This window comes from Pelodiscus sinensis, chromosome 10 (genome assembly GCF_049634645.1).
Source record: "Pelodiscus sinensis isolate JC-2024 chromosome 10, ASM4963464v1, whole genome shotgun sequence".
Classification (NCBI taxonomy): Eukaryota; Metazoa; Chordata; order Testudines; family Trionychidae; genus Pelodiscus; species Pelodiscus sinensis.
The window spans coordinates 13,763,583-13,788,665 of NC_134720.1; the positions used below are offsets into that span (position 1 = coordinate 13,763,583).

Consider the following 25,083-nt stretch of genomic DNA (forward strand, 5'->3'; position numbering starts at 1 on the left):
AGCAGTAGTCAGGCCCAGTCCCCACTTGCACGGTGGAGAGAGCCGCCGGGAAGTGCATCGAGTGTGCTTGCTGAGTGCGCTCCACTTCTCCACAGGCCCCCTCAGTAATCCCCAAGGCCAAATGCCATGAGGGGGAATAGGCAGGGAGATGATTGGAACGGATGGAGCTTAGGAAATAGGAACAGACAGCCTCTCTCTCCCCCCCCCCCCCCCCCCCACCTGCTGGGACTCCCTAGCCAGATTAAGCAACAGCTCCTGCAGGGGTTGACACATGGGCTGGTGGTTTGAGACCCATCGCCTAGACCAGGGGGTCACCAGCCAGTAGATTGGGATCTGCTAGTAGATCTTGGAGCCTTTGACAGGTGATCCTGAGAGGTTTGACTGGGAGGCTCTTCATCTGCCCCTGTCAGCACTGCCATGCTGCTCCTGCCCTCTGCCTTGGAGCTGCAGGGCACAGGAAGAAGAAGAGGGGGTGCTGATGTCAGGGTGCCCCTCCTCCCACTCCATACCCCATCTCCACAGAGCAGAGCTGGGGCAGGGATGGAGAGAGTTTGCTGGCTGCTTTTGGGAGTGGGGCAGGAGCAGGGGAGGAGTGAGCCTGCCTTAGGCCTCTGCACCGCTACCCAGAAGCCATCTGTGGTAAATGGTGCCCAGCTGGCATTCCAAACCCCAACCTCAGTCCTGAACTCCGCCTGTACCCATCCTGCATCTCAGCTGCCTGCCCCAGGCTCAGCTCAGAACCCCTGCCACACTCCAAATCCTTTAGCCCAAAAGCAGAGGCCACTTCCCCCTCCCTCACACTCCAACCCTCTACCCCCAGCATGATAAAAGTGAGTGAGGGTGGGGGAAGGAGGAATGATGGAGTGAGCAGGGCCGGGGCCTTGGAGAAGGGGTGGGAAAGAGGTGGGGCCAAGAGTGTTTTGGCTTTGAGGTGGATCCTGGATTGCATTTAAATTCAAAAAGTGATCTCATGCTTAAAAAGGTTGGAGACCACTAGCCTTGACTAATAATTTCTTATATTGAAAAATATTTTAATGAGATATTTTAAACTCTCAGCGAAGTCATAAAATCTTATGGAAGGACATGAAAAAATTGATATAGTGAATAGGAACATTCTGGGGATAGCACCTGAGCTTTGAAAGTAGAATACTAACAGTTCCATCTCCCCACTTCCAAAAGTCCCATGGTTCCATAGATTTCACTAATCCCAATTCAGTGGTTTTCTTCTTTATAAATAAGTTTAAAAACACAAGTAGGTGAAATTCAGGGTCAGTCATGGATGTTGCTATGTCAGTAGGTAGCTGGAGCAGGAGGAACACAGAAGTGAAAGATTTGAACTTTGGTGGATGGAGAGAAACCAATTTTAAACATCCTAATTGTGTGTAAACTGTAGTACCTTAGGGTATGTCTACACTACAAAGTTAATTCGAACTAACAGACGTTAGTTCGAATTAACTTTGATAGGTGCTACACTAGTGCTCCGCTAGTTTGAACTTAATTCGAACTAGCGGAGCGCTTAGTTCGAACTAGGTAAACCTCATTGTACGAGGACTAAGCCTAGTTTGAACTTACTAGTTCTGGCCAACACCACTCTGGCCAACACCAGGGAAACTCTATTGCCCCCCCTCCCGGCCCCGGACCCCTTAAAGGGGCACGGGCTGGCTACGATGCCCGTGCCAGGTGCAAGCCTGCCAGCACCCAGCTAGCAGACCCTGCACCTGGCACGGCTCGAGCCAGCTACCCGATGCCCCCCAGCCCTCCCCCTCTTCCCGGGACCAGGCTGGCAGCTCCCGGGAGCTTGCCCCGGACCGCAAGAGGCGGACGCCCGCCTGGTCTAGTGCGGACATCGTGGACCTCGTCCACGACCTCCGCACTAGGCACAGGAAAGTGGCCGTCTAGGGCAGGATAGCTGCCAGCCTGGCCACCCAGGAGCAGGTGTGCATGAAAATCAAGGTGGTCCACTGAGACCCCTGACCCTGAGCCCTGAGCTTACAATGGCCGTACTGGGTCAGACCAAAGGTCCATCTAGCCCAGTAGCCTGTCTGCCAACAGCGGCCAACCCTAGGGACCCTGGAGGGGATGGACCGAAGACAGTGACCAAGCCATTTGTCTCGTGCCATCCCTCTCCAGCCTTCCACAAACTTTGGGCAGGGACACCACTCCTACCCCCTGGTTAACACCACTCCATGGACCCAACCTCCATCACTTGATCTCACTTCTCTTTGAACTCTGTTCTAGTTGTAGCCTTCACAGCCTCCTGCAGCAAGGAGTTCCACAGGTTGACTCTTTGCTTTGTGAAGAACAACTTTCTGTTACTAGTTTGATGCCTGCTACCCATTCCTTTCCTTTCGTGTCCTCTAGTCTGGGAACTAATGAACTTTTCTTGATGCACCCTCTCCATCCCACTCATGCTTTTATAGACCTCTATCCTATCCCCCCTAAGTCTCCTCTTTTGTAAACTGAAAAGTCCCAGTCTCTTTAGCCTCTCTTCATATGGGACCTGTTCCAAACCTCTGATCATTTTAGTTGCCCTCCCCTCTCCCACCCTCTCTCTTCCCCTCTCCCACCTCCTTTTCCCAGTCTCCCCGAGTTTTGTTCAATAAAGAGAGATTCTATTTTTGACCACACGTTTTCTTTATTTTGTACATCAGGAAGGGGGGCTAGGGAAGGGTAAGTGGAAGGAGGTGAGGGAGGAATGGGGTACGAGCCCCCGATGGGGAGGACTGGGCTGGCTCTGCGGGCTTCTGGGGGTGGAAGCTCTCCTGCAGTCCCCCAATTGTCCCCTCTCCCCAGATGGCAGCCTGCGGCAAGTGCAGCCGGTCTGATGGCCGAGTGCTGTGATGTGCCCAGTGTGGGCACTCAGGGCACTCCAAGACAGGACTGCTTTGCAAGCGGGGCACCCCTGAGAACTGTCTGTCCGGGGTGGGGGTCAGGTCCCTTTAAGCACAGGCCTCGGCTAGCCTGAGGCAGCAGCTCCACGCTCTAAGTCCTCATCTGATGCCCTGCCAGCACTGCTTCCGGCCATCCTTAACCCCGGTTCAGGGTCCACTTAATGTGGACATGCTAGTTCGAATTAGCAAAACGCTAATTCGAACTAGTTTTTTAGTCTGGATGCGTTAGTTCGAATTAACTAATTTGAACTAAGTTCGAATTAGCACTGTAGTGTAGACATACCCTTAATTATTTATTATTAATGTATATGTGTATATTATGTTAATTATTTGGACTTGAACTCTTAAACATTTTCCACATTGGTTGCATTTTCATATACAGGCAGTCCCCGGGTTACGTACAAGATAGGGACTGTAGGGGTGTGTCTAGACTACATGCCTCCTTCGACGGAGGCATGTAGATTAGCCAGATCGGAAGAGGGAAATGAAGCCGCGATTAAAATAATCGCGGCTTCATTTAAATTTAAATGGCTGCCCCGATCTGCCGATCAGCTGTTTGTCGGCAGATCGGGGCAGTCTGGACGCAACGCGCCGACAAAGAAGCCTTTCTTCATCGGCACAGGTAAGCCTCGTGAAACCAGGTTTACCTGTGCCGATGAAGAAAGGCTTCTTTGTCGGCGCATCGCGTCCAGACTGCCCCGATCTGCCGACAAACAGCTGATCGGCAGATCGGGGCAGCCATTTAAATTTAAATGAAGCCGCGATTATTTTAATCGCGGCTTCATTTCCCTCTTCCGATCTGGCTAATCTACATGCCTCCGTCGAAGGAGGCATGTAGTCTAGACACACCCTAGGTTTGTTCTTAAGTTGAATCTGTATGTAAGTCGGAACTGGCGTCAGCCGCTGCTGAAACTGATCAGTTTCAACCGCGGCTGAATCTGGACGCCAGTTCTGACTTACATACAGATTCAACTTAAGAAACCCAGGCATCCCCAAGTCAGCTGTTGCTGAAACTGATCAGCGGCTGATTCCAGGAAGCCTGGGGCAGAGCAACTCTGCCTCGGGCTTCCTGTAGTCAGCCGCTGGTCAGTTTCAGCAGCGGCTGACTTGGGGACGCGTGGGGCAGAGCAGCTGGGGTGCTGCCGGGTTGGTCCGGAGCGGTGCTGCCGGGTTGGTCCGGAGTGGCGCTGCCTGTACCTTTTTAGATACCTGGTATTGTTTCTTCCCACTTATGCACCCCCAGCTGCTCTACTCCAGGGGAAGGCAAGAAAAGCCTGGTCTACTGAGGGGGGGCACTAGCTGAACCCCCCGCCCCAGCAGGCCAGGGAGACGGGGGTGGCGGGACCGCCCAAGTCCTCCACGGCTTTGCTCCGTCTCCCTGGTCTGCTGACCTGGGAGATGCAGAGCAAAGCCGCAGAACACGCCGGCAGCGGGACAGTCCAGGCGCGCCGCGGCTGTCCCACTGCTGGCGTGCTCCGAAGCTTTGCTCCCCATCTCCCTGGTCTGCTGGTCAGACCAGGGAGACGGGGAGCAAAGCCTTGGAGCACACCCGCAGCGGGACAGCCCAGGCGCGCTTGGGCTGTCCCGCTGTGGGCGTGCTCTGCGGCTTTGCTCCTGTCCCCCTGGTCTGCTGGGGGGGGTCCAGCGGCTTTGCTGGACCCCTCGAGCAGAGCAGGGAGACCGGGAGAAGCTTTTCTCGCCCCGGAGGACACGGGTGGCGACCCGCCGCCCGTGAGCTCCGGGGCGAGAAAAGCCCTGTTCGTAAGTGCGGATCCGACATAAGTCGGATCCGCGTAAGTCGGGGACTGCCTGTACCTTTTTAGATATCTGGTATTGTTTCTTCCCACTTATGCACCCAACACATCAGCTAAGCCACATAACATGTACTGCTAAAATCAGTGTCTTTTGGAGTCATGATAGGACTGAGAAATTGCCACGCACAGAAAATCCGTAAATCTTCAGTTTTGACATTTGGCTCCCCTTTTTGCAGTTGAAGACTACTAATGGGAACAATATGAACTACTTTCTCATCACTTTTAATTAGAAAATCTTTCCCTCTTTGAAAGAAATATGTTGGCAGTGGCAAAGCCTTGAGAGTTCATTATTATGGATGCAGACTTTGAGAGCTGCTAATGAAAACAGTCTTCAAAGCTAGGCAATCTAAAAAGACTTTGTCAACTCAACTTTGTCCAAAATGTATATTTTGTACAGGCAAGCTTTTGCAAATCCCAAACTTTTTATTTTGTTTTCTTGTGTCTTTCAGACATCAGGGCTACGTCTAGACTGGCATGATTTTCCGCAAATGCTTTTAATGGAAAAGTTTTCTGTTAAAAGCATTTGCAGAAAAGAGCATCTAGATTGGCTTTTGTGCAAAAGGACTTTTGCCCGAACAGGAGCAGCATAGTATTTCCGCAAGAAGCACTGATTTCTTATATGAGATCGTCAGTGTTCTTGTGGAAATTCAAGTGGCCAGTGTAGACAGCTGGCAAGTTTTTCCGCAAAAGCAACTGCTTTTGCAGAAAAACTTGCCAGTCTAGACACAGCCCAGGTGTTTAATGTGGGACTTCCAAGGGCATTTTCACAGCTACTTTGTTGACTTTAGCTATTAGGAACTTTCAAAATAAAGTAGATATTTTTTCTCTATACTTCTAAAATCTGTATTTCTTACATTCTTCTGAAAGGGATGCTGAGATGATGTGGACACCATGCATGATCTGTGGTTTTGTTCCATTCCTGTTCTCTTGAGGACCACAGTAGTTGGCAAATCTAGTGTAATTTAGCTTTTTCTTATACATTTTAATAGCTTTTTTCCAATTTAATAAGTGTGTGCTATCATCCAACATAAGTGAATTCTGTTTTTGAACTTCACTGGGGGCTGTGATCGCCGCTTGCTACGCTCACCAACCCCCCTCTCTGGGGATAGGTGTCTGGGCAGGGGGCAGGAGCGGGCTTGCGGGTAAGTGTGCAGCTGGGGGAAGATGCAAGAGCAGACTGGGAGTGCGGGGTCTCTGCAGAAGGGAGGAGGGAACTTGGAGGGTTGGGCTTGGATGGCGGAGGGGATCCAGCCCCAGAAGCTCCTCCCCAACAGCAGAGCCCCCTGGGGCATGAAGCAGAAGCCAGGGCTGGAGTAGTTTATGGCTGGAGGAGATGGCGCTGAACCTGGCCACAGCAAGTAGCTGAGGATGGAGGTGGCGGCAGCAGTGGCATGAAGACACAGATGATGTGATGATGTCACTCTGTCGTCCCATAGGAAATCTTTTTTTTTTAATGTAGATTTAAGTACATCATTTCAGTTTCAATGATTATAAAGTGAATAAAATATTTAATTGTACAAGTAAACAAGAAGTCTGGGGTTGGGAGGGAAAGGCATGATATCTGAAACTGTAAAATCAAAGTTAATTAAAAACATGTTACTTGAGTTATCAATGAATTTTCAATAGACTTCCCAGAGTTACAGAGGGACACTGACTAGTACAAAATTGGCTTTAGTGACAACTTTTAAGGGGAAATGTGTAAGGGATATGTGAGCCCTCTACAGCTAGCTTGACATGTAAAACCCTTCTTTAGACTGCCAGCTGGGCAGCCGGCACTGGTGCTCCAGCGACAGTGCATCCTTGCAGACAGCTGATTGGCAAAAAGTAATCCTGCATGACACACAGTTGTTAGGACATGCTTGAACCCTGAGCTGGGAAATACTCTGTGGTATAAAAAAATTACTTCAGCTGAATTTTTCTTATCACCTAACCATTCTGAACTTACATTATTTTTCTGTGTTATTTTTGCCATTCTCACTTTTCACTAGCTCATAAATTAGGTAGCTAGAACAATCAAAAGTAAAATGCACTACTTTCTCCACATGTTGTATTTCCCAATGCCCCAGTCATCACTACATATCTTCAGTTGATGACCATTTGTACTGAAAATTGTCAGTGAGTTAAATTGTCTTATGTGTAAAACAAGATTGACTGCTACTCACAAGAAATGAAATGTTGGAAGTGTAAAAAGGATACTTTAGACCTGTTCACTTTTTCATACTGCTGGCAGTCAAGACTTCTGATGTTTTCAAGAAGATGGTGAGATTTAAAGCCAACAATCTGTCATTTTTCTCCCTGCCTGAACTAGTTTCCAGACAGGAAACCAAAGCAACATTTCTAACTAAGATACTCTGCAGTGTCAAGTTTCTAAAGTAAATGCTTATGATATTTACTGTCAAGAGGGCCTAACAGAGTTAATACTGTCCTGAGCTATTAAATCTGACTTTAGAATAGGAAAAGTTGGGGAAGTTTAGTCACTCCTGTCCCCATAAAGAACAAACAAAAATATAGTTCAACTCTTTATATTGTGAAGTTCCTTTTCTAAATACTAGAGTTCCTAAAGTTTTTTCAGATGCTTTTCACCAGAAGTCCCAGTAATGCCACAGCTGTAAGTTCCTTTACCAAGATATGTATCTCTTTTCTTCAGCAACTCCTGCCGTACCTTTCAGGGTCTTTGTGTGCTGAAGAGTCAGGACATCAGCAATCATGGGAGATAATGACTCATTTCTTATCCACAGACTAATAATACAGTATAGCTTTTTAAATGTCTAATGCTCCTGTGCTTTCACTTCCCCTCCCCTGTGAAAATATCCTACACAGCAAGCAGTTTCAAGGAAAAAAAGTGCAAATGGCAAAAATTCAGATAGATTTCTGTGTTCTTATTCCAAGAACTACCCACACAAGAGACTCTTTAGCTCTTTATATGAGGACATAAAAAATTGACAGGCTGAACACAAAACCCAATCATCTAGTCTTACTGGTTTTCATTGAAATCCATTTTTTGGTAAAATAACTAGTTTTTACAACTGAATATTTTGCACACTATTAAAATAATAATAGGGATTAATTTACTCCAAATGTTATTAATGTTATGTCTTTTAGTGCACTTAATTCCAGTCAACCCTGTGAAGGAAGATGGGCTGCACCCTAAGAGCCGAAAGAGAATAATGCCTGATCCACTGACTGAACCGCCTGCCATTGATCCTATTTATGAAGCACGTGTTTACTGTAATGTTCCTAGCATAACTGAACGCAGCATGGAAGGTAGGCTGTGAGACATGGGGTAGGCAACTGACATTATTAGTTCCTAAATGTTGGCATTGGAAATGGCGACTTTAATTATGCATTATAAATGCTTTGCAAATGGGAGCTAGCCACAAAAATCTTATTTGGCTGCTGAAATATATTCAGTTGCCAAAAGTGCTCATTTCCTCCTTTCCCTCATTGTAATTTTGTAGTTGGTTGCTGAAGGAGGCCTACAAAGGTTCTACTGACAGTTAAGTTGTTTGTAAGATCAAAAAAGGGATGGGGAGACGGAGAAGAAATTATAGATTGTAGCTGTTGTTTAAAATGTTTAGCACTTTGTTTGAAACAGTGTAATAATTTCTTAGTGGTGTGAAATTTGAGTATGTTAATGCTGAAGTCTCAAACCAGACATGAGCATTTGGTTCCTCAAAAATGGTAAGTTAAGGTAGCAGGAACCATTGAAAAAGATACTGACTGGGAGGGGAAAGCAGCCTTTTTTCTTTTTAAGCCGAGTTCCTTTTAGAAAGTAAACTGAAGGTAAAGATAAAAAAGAACAGTACACTTGATCCAAAGTAGCTCACATTTGGTGACTTTGCAGGAAAGCTGTAAAAAAATCTGATTAATTTAGTTTTTGGAGAGGGCTATGGGTATGCTTCCCAGAAATGGTAAAGAAGGTGTAGAAAGGAGCAGTATAGTAGCAGATTTTCTTTTTGAATTATTTTCTAACATTGCTGAGGGCACGTAGGGCCTTTTTAATATTTAAATTAAAATAAATACGTTGTTCAGGACAAAGGACTATCCTCCATATTCTCTAAGCACTGAATGCAAAGTTGATAAAAATTATTACCAATAATGCATGTGTTTTTACTTGAAATAGTAGGATTGAGAAATTTATGGAGAGGATTAAGACTGATATTTAATTTTACTACTGCCTTTCACATAGGTCATGCACCCCATTATTTTAAGCTTGTGTCTGTCCACGCGTTGATTCGTCATGGGGATAGATATCCACTTTACGTCATTCCCAAAACAAAAAGACCAGAGATTGACTGTACATTGGTGTCTAGCAGGTAAATATCCCAGATTTTAAATGTTATATTAGAGCTTATGCATGGTGCATGAACAGAATTAGAGAGAGAAAAATGACTTCTGTTGTTCTTATGCATTCACTTTGTGAAACTCTTATCTGGAAAGAGTTGATTATCTCTTCACTCAAACACGAACAGTTGTCCAAGTTTTATTATTAGACATGTGCCTTCTGTGGTTTTGAAGTGTCTTTTGCATGTCTACTGCTTTGAGTAAAGTTAGAGTCATTGAATTACCAAAAAAATCTACACTCAAAATAGTTTTTTGCCATTCAAAAGATGCTTTGAGATATTTAATCTCTTCATTTTTCCTTAAAAATGTAAAAATCAAATGATATACTAGTGCACAGATGCACATGAATATTTTTACACTAATTATGTTAATGAAATATTTTGGTTGGGATTAATTGGGCAAAAATGTAGATATTTTAGTATCTTACAACTGTAATCCAACTCACTCATCCATGTATAAGTTTTTGCATTAACATACATTCATACTAATATAACCCCCATTTTCCTCCCCGGGTTACTCGGGAGCAGGTCTCACACACATGTGTGCCTGGGTGCCTGATGGTTTTGACATAAAAGGAGATCCTGAGTACCCCAGTGGTGATGTTGTTTGGTTGGGGAAAACCTTTCCACTCCCTTGCTGCAGTCCCTTGCTCATAAACAATTGTCAGCTGACGGTCAGGGCTCCCTATATCTGTCCCTTAAGACCGGCTGAAGTTCTTTTAAATTGTGCTTGGTTCTGTTACAGCAACTGAAGGAGTCAGGTTAAAACTTAAACAGTTACAGGTTTATTAAAGAAGCTTATAAATCATATGGTTACAATGGCTATTGCTCTATTTCTTAACTACTAGCAAAATATAGATCTTAAAAATGGTTACAAAGAAGATAAAGATAGAAAAATAGAAATAATGGTACCAAGTAACAGCTTACTCTTTCTATGTGTACACTTAAGATAGAGGACCACATCCAGGTACAATTTTTACCCCCTTCTGTGCCTCTCGACTCCAGCATGTCAGGCCAGGGCCGGTCCCTCAATTCCTAGGAAAGACGAAAATACGAGGTGGGCGTCCCCATAGAACCTCGGGAGGTCAAACACCTAACCCGACCAGCAGGTAGAGGGTAGAATGACACTCAAAGTGCGTGTGTGCTGGACCTATCTTATATACCCATGGGGTCACGTATTTCTCTTTCTTGTCTGTCATGCCAAATGGGGCTGGTCTGTCTTTTGTGAGACCAGTTCTTACAAGGGAGTTGTGAACTTAATTTACACTTGTAAGAGAGATAACTAAATTGGAATTACTGGGGATTCTTTTCTCAGTGGGAAATTCCTCTCCCAGGGACTGTGTGTGTTCGAATCAACATAGGTGCCAGCCGGCCACTTCTTGCAGCCTCGAGGCCAGCTTATTGACTTAATCGCTCTCACTCCACATATCTGTTTTTTTCAGCTTCTCAGGATCAGATGAGCCAGCATAGACTATGCTGATTTTATTGCTCCTTCTCTGTCCTGTATGCTTCAGGAACCTCAGAGAGGCAAATAAGATGGATGTGATGGGGGGGGGGGGGGGGGGTGTCTGTCTGGCTACAACAATGTACAATGGCGGTGCCTCCACCTGGCTGGCCCTGTACACACTTACTGGTGTGCCTTGGGAACCTCCAGGAATAAACTTATTTCAGCAATAAACTGGCTCTAACTCAAGAACAACAATTACAAATCATAAACAATATACATCTAATAGATTGCATTAGAATGAACAAGCTTTACTTAACGTAAAGAAACAGGAATTAACAAATTAACAGTGAATAACATCAATTAACAAAGCACACAGAAGTAAAAAGAACTTATCTAGCTGCCATTTGCACTGCCAATATTTATCCCACTCCAGAGTGTGCACACCCCTGGACTCAGAGTCCCAGACTCTTGCTTGCATGGGCGCACTTGAAGAACTGCAACTGTAATGGAGATTCTCTGTAGGTAGTATGTATGTGGGTCCAAACTATGCAGCAGCTCTGGTTCACCGGGTTGGCTTCTCCGCCTCTCTTTGAACCTAGAATTAGTCTGAATCTCTGAGGTCTGTCCCAGGCAGCATTTTCCCAAAGATGCCCAGTTACTCTCAGTCTCCTTCTGTGTGCTGGATGCAAAGTAGCTTCTAGCCACAAGTACAGCCAAAGGGCCTCCCCTCTAGGGCAATCAGAAGCAGCCTGCTAGATCCCAGTTCCAAAGGCTCTCTCTCCCAGTCTGTAACTGCAACATAACAGCTCCTGAACTGTATAAAAACTCCTCGACAGCAGCCTGGCTCCCTTTTGTTCCAAAAACCAAAGGGAAGAGTCCATAGGCTGCTGAGTCTTCCTCCACACACGTGGAGAGACTCAGATCTCCCAAAACAAAAGTCACTTCCTTCTTGGTTTCCTCCAGAGCTCATGGGAATTGTAGTCTCGGGGCTAGACTGCAGCACACAGGCTCTTCCCAGAGAATAAGCAGAGGCACCTTTAGTAAGGGGACTACACTAAGATAGTATTTAATGGTTTTAATGGCCAATGTGGTGTTATTTTGTGTGAGATCCATAGTTTCAGTTTCCTGAATTTGGCGTGATTTTAAATTTTTACCCTAATATATTAAAAGACAGCTCGCTCAGATTATTTTTCCAAGTAAAGAATCATAGATAAATCATATTAGTAGATAAATGGAGCTTGGTTTATATTAACTTGGGTACCTGTAAGCGGATATGATTAGCACTTGAAGAGAGAAATGATTATAAGTACTAGAGCACTATTGATCCCCTTGTTGCACAACTACAGCTTGAACTGGTAGTGGAAAATATTTCTTTTCTATAAACTGAATGTACCATTCCTATACTGCAGTAATATGACTTTGTTCTTAGTACTCATTCTTGGTAGAGAAGCTTCCTTTGTTAGTTCTGTTGTTGAAATAAATGAAGTTCTGCTGGTTTGCAGGGCTCAGCATGCTTTCTGCTGAGGGTTTTAAATATGTTTGGCCCCATTCACAAAAATATTTGAACATAATTCAACATGGTTGAGGATGGCATGGCTCAGGGAGACATTTGTGACCTATCTGGGATCAAACAGCTGCTCCACTTGCTAGTAACTACAGTCTCACACTGAATGTACCCCCAGCTGCTGGTAAGTCTCCATCCTGCAGTTTGTTCAATACATTTCATTGTAAGCATCTTGCTTGTAGCCCACCTCTCTGAGGGTATCTACACTAGCCCCCTAATTCGAACTAGGAAAGCTAAGTAGTCATTCAAAGTTGCAAATAGAGCCCAGGATTTAAATATCCCGGGCTTCATTTGCATCTTCCCGGGCGCCACCATTTTTAAATATCCCTTAGTCCGAACTCCGTGCCCGCGGCTACACGCAACACGGAGTAGGTAGTTCGAATTAGGATCTCTAATTCGAACTACCGTTACTCCTCGAATGCCTACATTAGCCTCCCTAGTTCAAACTAGGGGGCTAGTGTAGACATACCCTGACTGTCTTTTCTGAATGGCCATACACTAAGCATTTTCACATGTTCTCTCCACCCCCTCACTTGGCTAGGATTTTCAGGGCTTTCCCTACAAGCTGACTCCTCTCTCTGTTGGGAGCAAGACTGAGTGCTATAGCAGTATAGGCTGCAGTGAACTCCCATTCAGACCCTTCCATCCCTGTCCCTCTTCTTAGCTTGCAGCAGCCTCAAAGCCTTATGTGCTGCCCTTTTTCTTTTTGGGGTAACCATCATCCCAGCAAATTGCAGAGCAACATTTCCTTGCAACTCCCTCATTTCAATAGCTTGTTTTAAGCCAAGATAATTTCCCTAGTCTGCTACTTTGACCATGTCATGCCTCTCTTTGCACCCCTTTGCTGACTCCGCCTTCTCAGTCACATCATACAAAAGCTACTTGTCTTCACCCTCAAGGCCCTTCACAATTTACCTCCATCCTAGTTGTCATCTACCATTGACTCTTGAGATGCCACTGCCCACCTCCAGTCAGCCTCTGTGCCAGCCTCCATCTTGCACTGGTGACATTGTGAAAAAATCACTTCTGTATTTCTCTCACACTGTCTCTCAGTCTGGGGAGACGCTCACCTTAGACATTCAGAAAAATGACTTAATTATGCTTCTTAAAACTCCTTTTTCCATGATGCCTACAAAAAACTTAACAGTGGTTAGAGACCACTTCCTGTCGTACTTTCCACCTGTTTGTATCCATTTAGGGTCTTTTGCCTTAGACCAGTCTGAAACCCCAGAAAAGTAAATCTGGCCTATGGGAAGCCCTGAACCTCAGTCCTTCCTGTTGTTTCCCCTCACCTCATGGGGGCTGGAGTGCCAGAGGCGTGAGGTATCTCAGTTGGGGGACACATCAGTGAGGATTGGGGGGTTTTGGAGGAGTTTTTTAGCTTCTCACTTGTGTGGTTCACAACTGAATTTTCTATGGGTCAGTGACCCCCGACTCAAAAAAGGTTCCCCACCCCTGCCATAAATAAAGAAAACATTGAAACCTTTTGTGTTGGACATAATATTTTACTTTATTTAAAATGAAGTTTTATAAACTAACATGAGAGTTAAAACGCTTCATCTGTTTAATAATTTAAATTAAACCATTCTCCCCAGTTGCAGCACTAGCAAAATGGCTGAGGCATAATTATGTAATTAACAGTGAGTTTCCGTTTCCAACTGGTAGTCCACAGAAGGTTTGCATTGACCTAGATGGCCGATGGGGTATGTGATGGAGAGAGCCTCTCCCCTCCTCCTGGGAGAGTGGCACAGCCCAGGGCAGGAGGGTTCAATCTTGGCACGCCACTTCGGAAAGGTTGCTGACCCCTGCCTTACACTTTCACTGTAAATTTGGGGTAGGGACTGTCTTTTTATTATGTGTCTATACAACACCTAACACAGATGTGTACGATTAAGGCTGTGAGGCACTACAGTAATACAGATAATAAATATTATGACTAGCATGTTATGTTTAAATAAAAATACCATATTATTTTACCAGTTCAGAGCAGCACATATTTCTAGGGATTATCTCTCCCCAACTGCAAATCCTGAGCTACATCTGCTTATAAGGAACCCAAACCAATTTAATTGAATATCTACACTTCATATATGGTCACAGATGTAAAAAAAACTGTCATCACTTATCTAAATGAAGTGTTAGGGATTCACTGCTTTTTCCACGTCAATGGGAAAGAATTTCCATCTCAGTTAATCAAATCTCCTTCCCAGCATGATAACAGTAAATTGTAATCTCTGTTCATCGAGTTCAGATCTTGCTTCTGCTATAAAAAATGTTGAAGCATCTAAAAATATTTATTTTCCACATGTGTGAGTTACCATTGATTAAGAGTCCCGATGTTGTGGCTTATGTGATTAGGTCTTGTGATGGTGTCACTTGTACAGATATGTGGACAGAGTTGGCAACGAGGTTTGTTGCAGGGATAGGTTCTTAGGTTCTTGGGTGAGTGTATCTGAGGTGTGATGTGTGGCTATTAGAAAGGATTTGTGTGGCTATTAGAAAGGTTGGGGGGTTGTCTGCAGGTGAGGATTGGCCTGTCACCCAAGGCCTGTGAGAGTGAGGGATCATTTTCCAGGATAGGTTGTAGATTGTCGATGATGTGCTGCAGGCTATAGGTGATGATTAGTGGTGTTCTGTTATTTTTCTTGTTGGGTCTGTCTTGAAGAAGTAGATTCTTGGTTACTCATCTGACTCTGTCTGTTTCTTCACTTCCCTAGATGGGTATTTAAGTTTTTTAAGAATGCCCGATAAAGATCTTATAGATGTTTGTCTCTGTCTATGGGATTGGAGAAAATCCAGTTGTATTTTAGGGCCTGGCTGTAAACAATCCATCATGTGATGTATCCTGGATGGAAGCTAGAGGCATGTAGGTAAGAACAGCGGTAAGTAGGTTTCCAGTATAGGATTAATTAAGTCTGAGTACTTTGCAATCAGAGAAGTTTGATCATACTGCAGTTTGAAAACCTGTTACATTAGTATATTTAGAGCTGTAGTGTTGGAAGCAATTCAGTGAAAACCAGAAGCTTTCTTGTTACTGTCTACTCAGCAGTGCAAGGGTCAAGAGCAGAAGTGTCAGCAGGATTGTCTGAATTGCATTGTTTTCTTGTTGGCTCATGAGGGTGTTTCTTCCTCCCCACATGTCACCCAGGCAAGAACTGACCAACAGATGAACAGGCATTTAGTTGCTCCTGCAAGCAACTCACAGGATCTCCCCTTTCCTTCCCAGCCAGTTGCTCCTGCTTCTACACTGTACAGCCAGGCAGAGGTGGTGGTTCTGTGGAGCCTTTGAAGTGTAATAGATAAGGAATTTGGATGGATTTAATTTGATTTTTATATTTGTTGTTCTTCCATGGTGGGGCTGGCCACTAGCTCTCAGTCCTGGGCCTGGGGCTGGCTGCTAGGGAACTGGTTAACCATTACCTGGTAAGCATCACTGAGAAGGATGATGCTTACAGAGGAACGGGTTACCCGTCACATGATTACTTCTGACTATATTAAAATAGGCAGAAAAGCCAATAGAGATTGAATTCTTTAAATCGAGTTTCTGAAGAACACTGAAACAGCAGTGTCATGGGGTCCTTTGCTCACCATGGGAGCCTCCTTGTGGCTAGGTCTGGGGATTAGCTGTGCCAGTTGTGATGCTCCTTTCTGTAGTTGCTCACTTTATCCCTTCTTTCTGTCTCATCTTCTCAAGACTCAACTGCTCCTGCTTTGTGCCTTGGCCCCCCAGGCAAGTCACAACAATCCACCCCTTTCAGGGCAGGAAAGGCTCTAAGAACCCAGTGTCCAATGTAGTCTTTCCTTTTATTGTCAATTAATGGCGCCTCTCAGTGGCTGGTTGAAACCCAGACCTGCCCTGGATACTGGGTTCCAGTTCAGGGACACCATAAGTAGTCAAGGACTGCAGAGTTTTGAACCTGACTGCTGTATCCTTAGTCTGCTTCTATGCTGCTTTCTCCCATCCTGAGAGTTGACTGCACCCCTTTCAGCTACTGGGATTTATACAGGTCTTCCTGTCCATCTGAAAGTTATATCTAATTAGTTCATGCCCCCCTAGCTACTTCTCCAGGCCCACCTAGATACCTTAATTGGCCTACCTAGCTATCTTAACCCGTCGAGGCTTTGTGTGGGATGGACAGCCCATCCCAAGTAGGTTTATTTTCCTGTGTCAAATAAGATATCTGACTGAATAAGAAAAAACAACCTTGAAGTACACATATATATCCTGAATCTTGCAATATTTAAAATATTGCCGTCAGTAGTAGGCAGTGCTATAACCAAGCATGAATAATTGAACAGGAACCATATAACTGACCAAACTAATGCTGATTGGATGATTCCGCAAAGAGTTGCAGAGTTGAACATGCACAATCTGTTTTGCTCCATCAGTGCATCTACTGTAGTAGCTGGGAGAAAATGTATTTCAAAAAAGCCCTTCAGGCTTTATTTAGGTTATCATTCTTCTATTTTGTAAGACAGCCCAAATTATTTATGGAAGAGAAATGGAAATAAGATCATCTTCCATAACCACATCAAGATAATGGCAGTATTGCCTCCATTGTGTTGACCATGAAGTGATGCCATTATTAAAGTTTTTTTAACATTATTTCATTTAATGTTTTAAAAGATAAACAAAAATTTAAGGCCTTTTCCCTTCCAGTTGTATAAAGCTGCCCCACATCTAAAGCATTTATTCCTTCTTAGGCATGGAAAATTCAGGATAGAATTAAAATAAACAAGACATTAGCTGATGCCAGGAGTACATGTGGTATGTATAATGTTACATTAAGAAGCAGAAGATTCAAATAATAATAATCTTCACTGTCTTATAACAAAGAAACAATTATGGAAAAGATCATAGGCAGACATTTAGGGAAAACCAATTACCCATATATCTTCACTTTGGAAGGGAACATCTTTTGCTGTGATTTTTCACTGGTAAATTCAAAGGAAGGGATGCAGAGCCTGAGTGGTTAAAGCGCTCAGCTGTAGTCCTGAAGTTTATCAATTTGAGTATCCCTCTATTTCACGCTGAAAAGCTGTCTCTAGTTAACCTAAATGCAAAATGGTAACTAATCCATTGGGTTAGGGCAGTCATATGTGATGCTGACCGCATCACTCCCTAGTGTGCTGTTGTCTGTGAAACTGATGTGCTTTAACTACATTACTCCTGTGAGCGATTGGCTTGTGGGTACTTCAACTTTGATAGCTAAGAGTCAATTTAATGCGCACATGTTTTTTTCTGGAATTTTAACTTAAAATATTAAATATTATATGAATATAATTGGAAGAGGGGAAAGTCATCAGGAATAGTCAACATGAATTCACCAAGGGCAAATCATGCCTGACCAATCTGATGAGCGTCTATGCTGAGGTAAATGGCTCTGTGGACACGGGGAAGTCAGTGGATGTGATATATCTTGACTTTAGCAAAGCTTTGATACGGTCTCCAACAATATTCTTGCCAGCAAGTTAAGGAAGTATGGATTGGGTAAATGGCCTATAAGGTGGTAGAAAGCTGGCTGGATTGTCAGGCCCAACAGGTAGTGATCAACAGCTCTATGTCTGGTTGGTGGTAAATTTCAAGCGGAGTGCCCCAAGAATCCTTTCTAGGGCCAGTTTTGTTCAACATCTTTATTAATGACCTGGATTAGTGGATGGATTACACCCTCATCAAGTTTGTGGATGATGCTAAGGTAGGGGGAGAGGTAGATACGCTGGAGGGTAGGGATAGCATCCAGAGTGATTTAGACAAATTTGCGAGATTGGGACAAAAGAAATCTGAGGAGGTTCAACAAGGACAAGTTCAGAGACCTGCTCTTGGGACAGAAGAATCCCAAACATTGTTACAGGCTGGGGACTGACTGGCTAAGTAGCAGTTCAGCAGAAAAGGACTTGAGGATTACAGTGGATGAGAAGATGTATGTGAGTCAACAGTGTGCCCTTGTAGCCAAGAAGGGTAATGGCATATAAGAGTGCATTAGGAGGAGCATTTCCAGCAGAACTAGAGAAGTGATTATTCCCCTTTATTCAGCACTGGTGAGGCCACACCTGGAGTATTGCATCCAGTTCTGGGCCCCCCCTATAGAAAGGATGTGGATGCACTGGAGAGGGTTCAGTGAGGGCAACCAAAATAATTAGGGGGCTGTAGCACATGACCTATGAGGCGACACTGAGGGATTTGGGCTTATTTAGTTTACAGAAGAGTAAGGGGGTATTTGATAGCAGACTTCAATTTCCTGAGGGAGGTTCTATAGAGGATGGACAGAAGCTGTTCACAGTAGTGATGGATGGCAGAACAAGGATCAATGGTCTCAAGTTACAGTGGGAGAGGTCTAGGTTGAATATTAGGAAAAACTATTTCACTAGGAGCATGGTGAAGCACTGGAATGGGTTACCTAGGGAGGTGGTGGAATCTCCATCCCTAGGGGTTTTTAAGTCTTGGTTTGACAAAGCCCTGTGTGGGATGATTTAGTTGGGGTTGGTCCTGCTTTGGGCAGAGGGCTGGACTCGATGACCTCCTGAGGTCTCTTTCAGCCCTATGATTCTATGATGAAATGTGTATGCCATCTTGTGAAAGATTTTTAATAGATATAATTGTACATAGCCCAATATTTTTCTGAACATGTTCAAATATGTGCTGTTACTGTGTTTAGAAAGTTAGAAACAATTAAAAATTGCATAGTATTATTTACCCCAAATACGTTTTACATTTTTCACACATCAGAATTGAAACAGTGAATTATTACAATTATACTTAAAGGCCCTATGGATACTGGATTGAATCTTCAAAAATGCAGAGATGTTCTATCCTATCCAATAGTTTTGTAATTTGCTCCATCCAGTTCTGAGATGTTAAGGGGTAATACTTAGGTAAAAGGACCAATTCATCAATCAGGATTCTAATGCCTTTTCTGCATTTTGACCCTTATGTTATGGCATCTACAAGAGTGTAACTAGAAAAGTCACCACTTGGCTAGTACTTCCTTGAGTCCTGCCATGCTCTGGAATCAGACAGTGAAAGGAAGGCAAAGAGCATACCCACAAAGCCAGCATGATGCCTTTGATACTCATGACTGTTGGCATCAATGAAATCTTTACCATGATGAACCAAGATACAATCCAGGCTAATGCTCTGCAACCTTGGGTGCCTTACAATGTCTGGCTGAATCGTTTTCACCTAGGTCACTCACAAAGCCTTACAGCATGCAAACCTGTTTGTCTGTGTCTAACTAAAGCCTGTGAGCCACACATCATTTACCTTGAGCTTCTCACCAGCCTTTGTTATATTGCAGGGTAACCCCAACAGTGTTAGATTTCCCCCCAGACATGTAAGTTCAGTACTGCCCAGCCCTTTCCTGGACAATGCAATTATATCAGATCCATTATTTCTTTCTGAAAATAATGTACATACAACCAAATAAAATTTCCCAGACATTTCAATTTAAACCTACTGAATTTGATAAAACAGTTCATCTTCATTTTTCTTGTAACAATTTCTGATCTTAATGCTTCTTTACTTGTACTCACTTAAATTTTCTCTTTGTTGTTAAACTTACTAATACCTAAGTTACCAAACTGTATCCAGTTCAAGCAAAGTTTATCCTAGTATGCACTTTCAGCAGCCTTGCTTACCAGACCCTACAGATCAGGATCTCTTCTCCCGGAGTCCCTCACCTGTTTTCATTTTCACTTTAGGTACAGTGAATGTCATCACAGGAGAGAGGGGGCTGCCTTGGGATGTATTTGTCCCTCTACACTTTCAGCGTTCTCTTGAAAAATATGAAATCTTAATGTAGAGCAGGAAGATACCCACTGGAAGGACCTACTCAGCTAATTGGAAGTGATTCTCAGTATTGGCAGCCCAGCATGGATTTGACCTAGGGTAGGCATGAGAACCAAAGATCTTGGACTGCTTACAGCATTTCATTGCAGTTGTCCTTCCATTCAGCTCAGTTAAGGTTTTCTTTGCATCTGCTTGTCTGCCTGTGCAGTTGTGTTTGGTCTCTTCTCACCCAGCAACAGTGAGAATACTCTAGGGCAGCATTTCCCAAAGTGTGGTCCACAGCCCAGTACCAGTCTTTAGGGAAAAAAAATAGCAGTCCTCAGAAAATTTTTTGCACACGATTCTTGGGAGAGAGCCTGCCGCCATGGCATCTTTGCCAGGCATGCTCCCGAGCAGCAGGGTTAGATCTGGCAGGCTCTAGGACCCAGGGAGAAGGCCATGCACTGTGCACACCGACGCAGAATGCCTGGTCCTGGACGCAGCCGGCGCCGGCCAATAAAGCGGCCGGGATTGGGGCCGGGGGGGAGGGGCGGAACAACCCACCAGACAGGTAGGGCCAGTGACACTTCCCGGGGCAGGATGCGGCCTGCGGTTTCACCCACAAACACAGGCACGACTGGGGGAGAGGACACGGGGCTACTCACCCGATCTCCAGGGCCCATATGAGCTAAGTCACCTGGCAGGCCTGAGAGGGAGCTTCTAACCTTACCGGTCCCAAAGAGGGGTGAAGTAGATGCCTCAGGATTGGGATTGGGAAGCTGCCCAGGGCAGTCGACCGGCCTGCTCCTGTTGGCACTGGGGGTTTTGGAGGGACCAGAAACAATTTATTTGCATGATCATCATTTGCTTAATGAATATGCAAATATGCAAATAAATGTTACCAGTCCTCCAAAAGCTTGTGAATGGGTTTACTGGTCCCCAGTATCAAAAAGATTGGGAACCACTGCTCTAGGGTCTCTTATTTACCTACTGGTCAGAGAACTTACTTCTGTCTAGAACCTTAGTTGTCTTCACAAAGCCTCTCTTTAAACCTCTCCTCTCACTCTGAAGATTGTCTTTCTAGTTGCTGTTACTTCACCCTGAAGAACTTCAGGTACTTGCCAGAGAACCTTCCATAATAATAAAGTGGTGCTGAAACATCACCTAAAATTCATTAGAATTTCATATGAATCAGTCAGTCTACTTTCTTCTCCTCTAAGCCATGTTTTGTGCTGAGAGAGATGATGTTGCACGCTCTGGGTGTCTCCAGGGACCTTCCTTTGTTACAACTCGAGGGACAGTGATAGAGATGCAGCCGTGTTAGTCTGGTGTAGCTGAAACAAAAGACAGGACTATGCAGCACTTTAAAGACTAACAAGATGGTTTATTAGGTGATGAGCTTTCATGGGCCAGACCCACTTCCTCAGATTAATACGTGGAAAAAAATTGGCATGACCGTATATACCAAAGTGATACAAATAAAATTGACTAATCATATTTGATTATTGAAACAGATAACACAGTGTATCTCTCCCTACCATACTTGCTTTTCAGAGTCTAAAGCATTCTACAGCCTGCCCACCCTTTAAGCCCTTTGCACATGGCACATGCATGTTGTTGTGCAAAAGATTCCAATCTCTCAGCATGCACACTCACGCTAACTACAATGTCTCAAAGAACCACCATTGCTATAGTGAAAGTAACTTCATTTGTTCTTGCAATACTGTGCAAGTGCAGGACAGAGAGACAATGAATATGTGATAGGCTAGACCCCTTGGGATGCTGCCAAATGTGCTGAAAATACCACTATTCTGCCAGCCTATGTCCTCTTTACCTGATCTTGCTGGGCCAGGCTCACAAGCCTCTTCTAGCCAAGCACACAGGCAACACCGCACTGAACTGCAGAAAGATACAGATGCTGAGATCAGCTCTGGGAAGGCTCATCTTAAGGAACTTGCCACAGCACCCAGGTGTCCACCTCCCTTGGAGTACTGTACTAATCCAAAATTGTACGAAATTGACCTCCTTCCTCAGTGTGGAGGTAGATATGCATACCTTACCGTCCCCCAGTTAGAAATTACATGAAGTAGGTTATATTATAAACCAGAAATAAGTTTATTAACTAAAAAAAGTATATTTTAAGTGGATAAAGAGGTAGCAATTGGAACAAAGCAGATTACTACGAAAATAATACAAAACATGCAAACTAAGCTAGATTCACTAAAGATTACAAATAATAATTCCTCATTCTAGACACTGTTTTAGGTACAGATTAGAAGACTCTTTCTGGATTAGGTCCAGCAGTTCTCTCCCCTACCCCCCCTTCAGTTTGACTCCTTTTGTTTCTAGGTATTTTCAAGTATTTCTTTGGGTAGGAAGGCTGAGGGGAACCAAACTGAGAGCTTGATTGTTTTCCTCCCCTGCCTTATGTAGAATTTCCATAAGGCGGAAATCTTTGTTTTGAGTCCCCACCTCCCAATGAAACAGTTCAACAGTCCAGGGTGAAGGTTAGGATCAGGTGACCAGGTCACCTGACTCTGTAGCATCACAGCATGTAAGAGTCACTGACAGTATGGAATTCTTGCAGGAAGGCAAAGCCTTTTCACAGTCCATTGTCCTCGCTGATGGGCCATCAACTCTGGCTTTTTTATTGCAATAGCTGAAGTGTTAACAGTGGGCATAGTTGAACCACAGCTACATTTGGTGATATTTCTAGCTTCAGATTCAAAAATGATAAATGCATACAAATAGGATAATCATATTTAGTAAATCATAACCTTTCCCGTGATAGCACATTTGAGTTATTTTACATAAAGAACAGCTAAGTTATGTCATATTCCTATCGTAAGCATGAAGAATATGGAACATAGTGTCACAGACTTTAGTTTAGTTTAACCTGAGCATTTGTAAATATAGGTTTATTTGAAGGAACAGGGCATGAATTCTGACAGGAGAGTGCCAGGTCCTCAGTGCCTTCATTGAATACATTCCACATCAAAATGGTATTTATCGATGGCAACGATGAGCAACCAAGACTAATGATTGGGCTGCATGAGTGGCCCTTCTTTGTCTCAGAGGGCCACATGGCCAGTGGTGAGCAACCTGCAGCCCATGGCCCATTGGAGTTCCACCTGCAGCCCATGCACCCCTTCTCTGCTCCCTTCCCCCACATGTCTCTTGTGCACTAGGTCACTGGAGCCCCACATTTTCTATTCCCTCCCAGCCCCTTCTTAGTGCCATGAATCTGCTGAGTTGCACTCCATCCTTGCTCCTCCCCCTCCTTCCCAGAGCTGATTCCTGGTACCCTGAAAATGCTGGGAGGGAGGGGGCAAAGTAGGAAGTGTGGGCCTCCAGTGCTCAAGAGGCGGGTGGAGGAAGAGGGCAGAAGGGGTGCACAGACTGCAGGTAGAAGCCTAGTGGGCGGCAGATTGCCCCCCAATGGACCATAAGCCATGTATTACAACACAATTTTTTTAAAAATCTGTTTTCTAGCTGTCACTTCTCTGATAATGACCCTCCACATGTGGTGGTCAGTAGCCTTTTGCAGCTTCTGAAAACTTTCATCTGCTTGCTTATTTTTCATGCTGCTTCTGTTACTGAAGCACTTGTTTGGTCAAACAACTGAATGGTGACCTCTGTAGAAGGGCTTCATTCAATGGTCAGTATGGGACACTAATGGAGTACAGTGATTAGCACCCTGCCCAAATCAAACAACATATCAGAATTAAGTCACGCAGAGCCAAGATTGCTCCCATACTTTGATCTTTTGCATGTCCCCAAACAACTCTGTCACTAGGCTGAGCAGGCAATTAATTTATCTAACAAGAAGAACCATGAGCAATTTGCTAATTGCTAAGAAAGGATTTTTAATGATCTGACTCTAGGGAATGAGATAATATTTCCTTTGGAAAATAAAGAGGTATAATTCAAATCCACTTAGAGATTGTAAAGGGTCTGATCTTTTGATCTCTGAGAATATCTACTATCTTAAGAAATACAAACAAGAAAGCTTCTTTGCAAAGATAAATGAAATGATGATGTTGGGTGACTTGGTTTATTTCTCTGGATTACAGGGGAATTTTTGACCTGTGTTATATATTTTAAAGGGCAGTCAAGGTTGTTGGAAGGCTAAAAATGGCATCTGCAATCCCTTGCCTTTACTTAAAAATAATGTGCAAAAGTCAAAAGATTTTTTTCTTTCAACTTCCTACTTCCTCTTAATGGGACTTGATAGTTCAGTGGAGTTGCTTAAATAAAAGAGAGAGTGTTTTTCACCTGAAAGCTATTGGCTCAGATAGCAGTGTAAGCGAGTAGTCAACTACTCGTCAAGCACAAGCTTATCCGGTAGTTAAGCAGAGTGCTTGACTACTCACTCCCCCCCTTTGCTGCCTTTGTATGAGAGGCAGCAAGGGGTGGGAAGAAACAGGAGTTGGTGCTGGGGGGAGCCGGCTTAAAAGCCAGTTCCTGCCAGCACCCTCTTTGCAGTGCCCAAAGCAGTGGGCGGGCAGGAAGCATAGGGGAGGCTGCTCTGGCAGCAGCCCCTGTCTGCGGGGGTTCCAATGTAATAAGAGCCACCAGCTCTTACTACATTTAAAATGCAGAGGCGCAGTGGTCCAGAGCTGGTGTGAGCTGGAACTGCTCAGTCTTGGCTCGAGCCGGCTCTCGGGATTACCCCTGCAGCGTCTCTGCAGTGTCCCCCATAATTGACCAATTATGTAGTTGATACAAAATGTATCAACTACACCATTAGCCAAATAACTGCTCTTTAACATCCTTAGGCTCAGAATCTAATTGAGGCACTGAGCCTGCAGCCTGATCTCTATAGGCAGACTCTTGCACTTGTGTGGAGCCTCAAGTGGATTAAAAAAAATATTGAAAATTGTCATCTACTTTAAGACCAAACCAATGATAATCTATTAATATCATATAAATTAAATGAAAAATAATAGCAATTGGTACATGTTTGCGCCGAAGTTTTTTAGAAAGTTCAGTGAAGTGAAACCAGTTTTGCCCACTGTAGCTTTTTCTGCATAAAGATGTATAAAGGGTATTTTCTTCATTTCAGCTTATTCCACTAGTTCAGCTCAGTGACTAGTTCATTCAACCTTAAGAAATCAGTTGGTCATTGAAAAGGCAGGAAAGCTTGTTCCCCCTTTCAGTATCTGAATAAAAATTAGATGTGAGAGAATGAGATTTAGATCTAAAATCCTGTAGGACAAGTTGACAAAAAACAGTTGAACTACAGATAATACTTCCTCT

The 25,083-nt window shown here is 44.1% G+C and overlaps 1 protein-coding gene across 5 annotated transcripts in view; it reads left to right on the forward strand.

Moving 5' to 3' along the window:
* PXYLP1 (2-phosphoxylose phosphatase 1) overlaps positions 1-25,083 on the forward strand; it is a 99,253-nt gene that overhangs the window by 59,213 nt on the left and 14,957 nt on the right. For all 5 annotated transcript variants that reach the window (XM_075937534.1, XM_075937535.1, XM_075937533.1 and 2 more), the window contains 2 exons: positions 7,808-7,969; positions 8,895-9,021. In XM_075937534.1, coding sequence (XP_075793649.1) covers positions 7,808-7,969; positions 8,895-9,021 — 289 coding nt within the window. The remainder of the gene's footprint in view (positions 1-7,807; positions 7,970-8,894; positions 9,022-25,083) is intronic.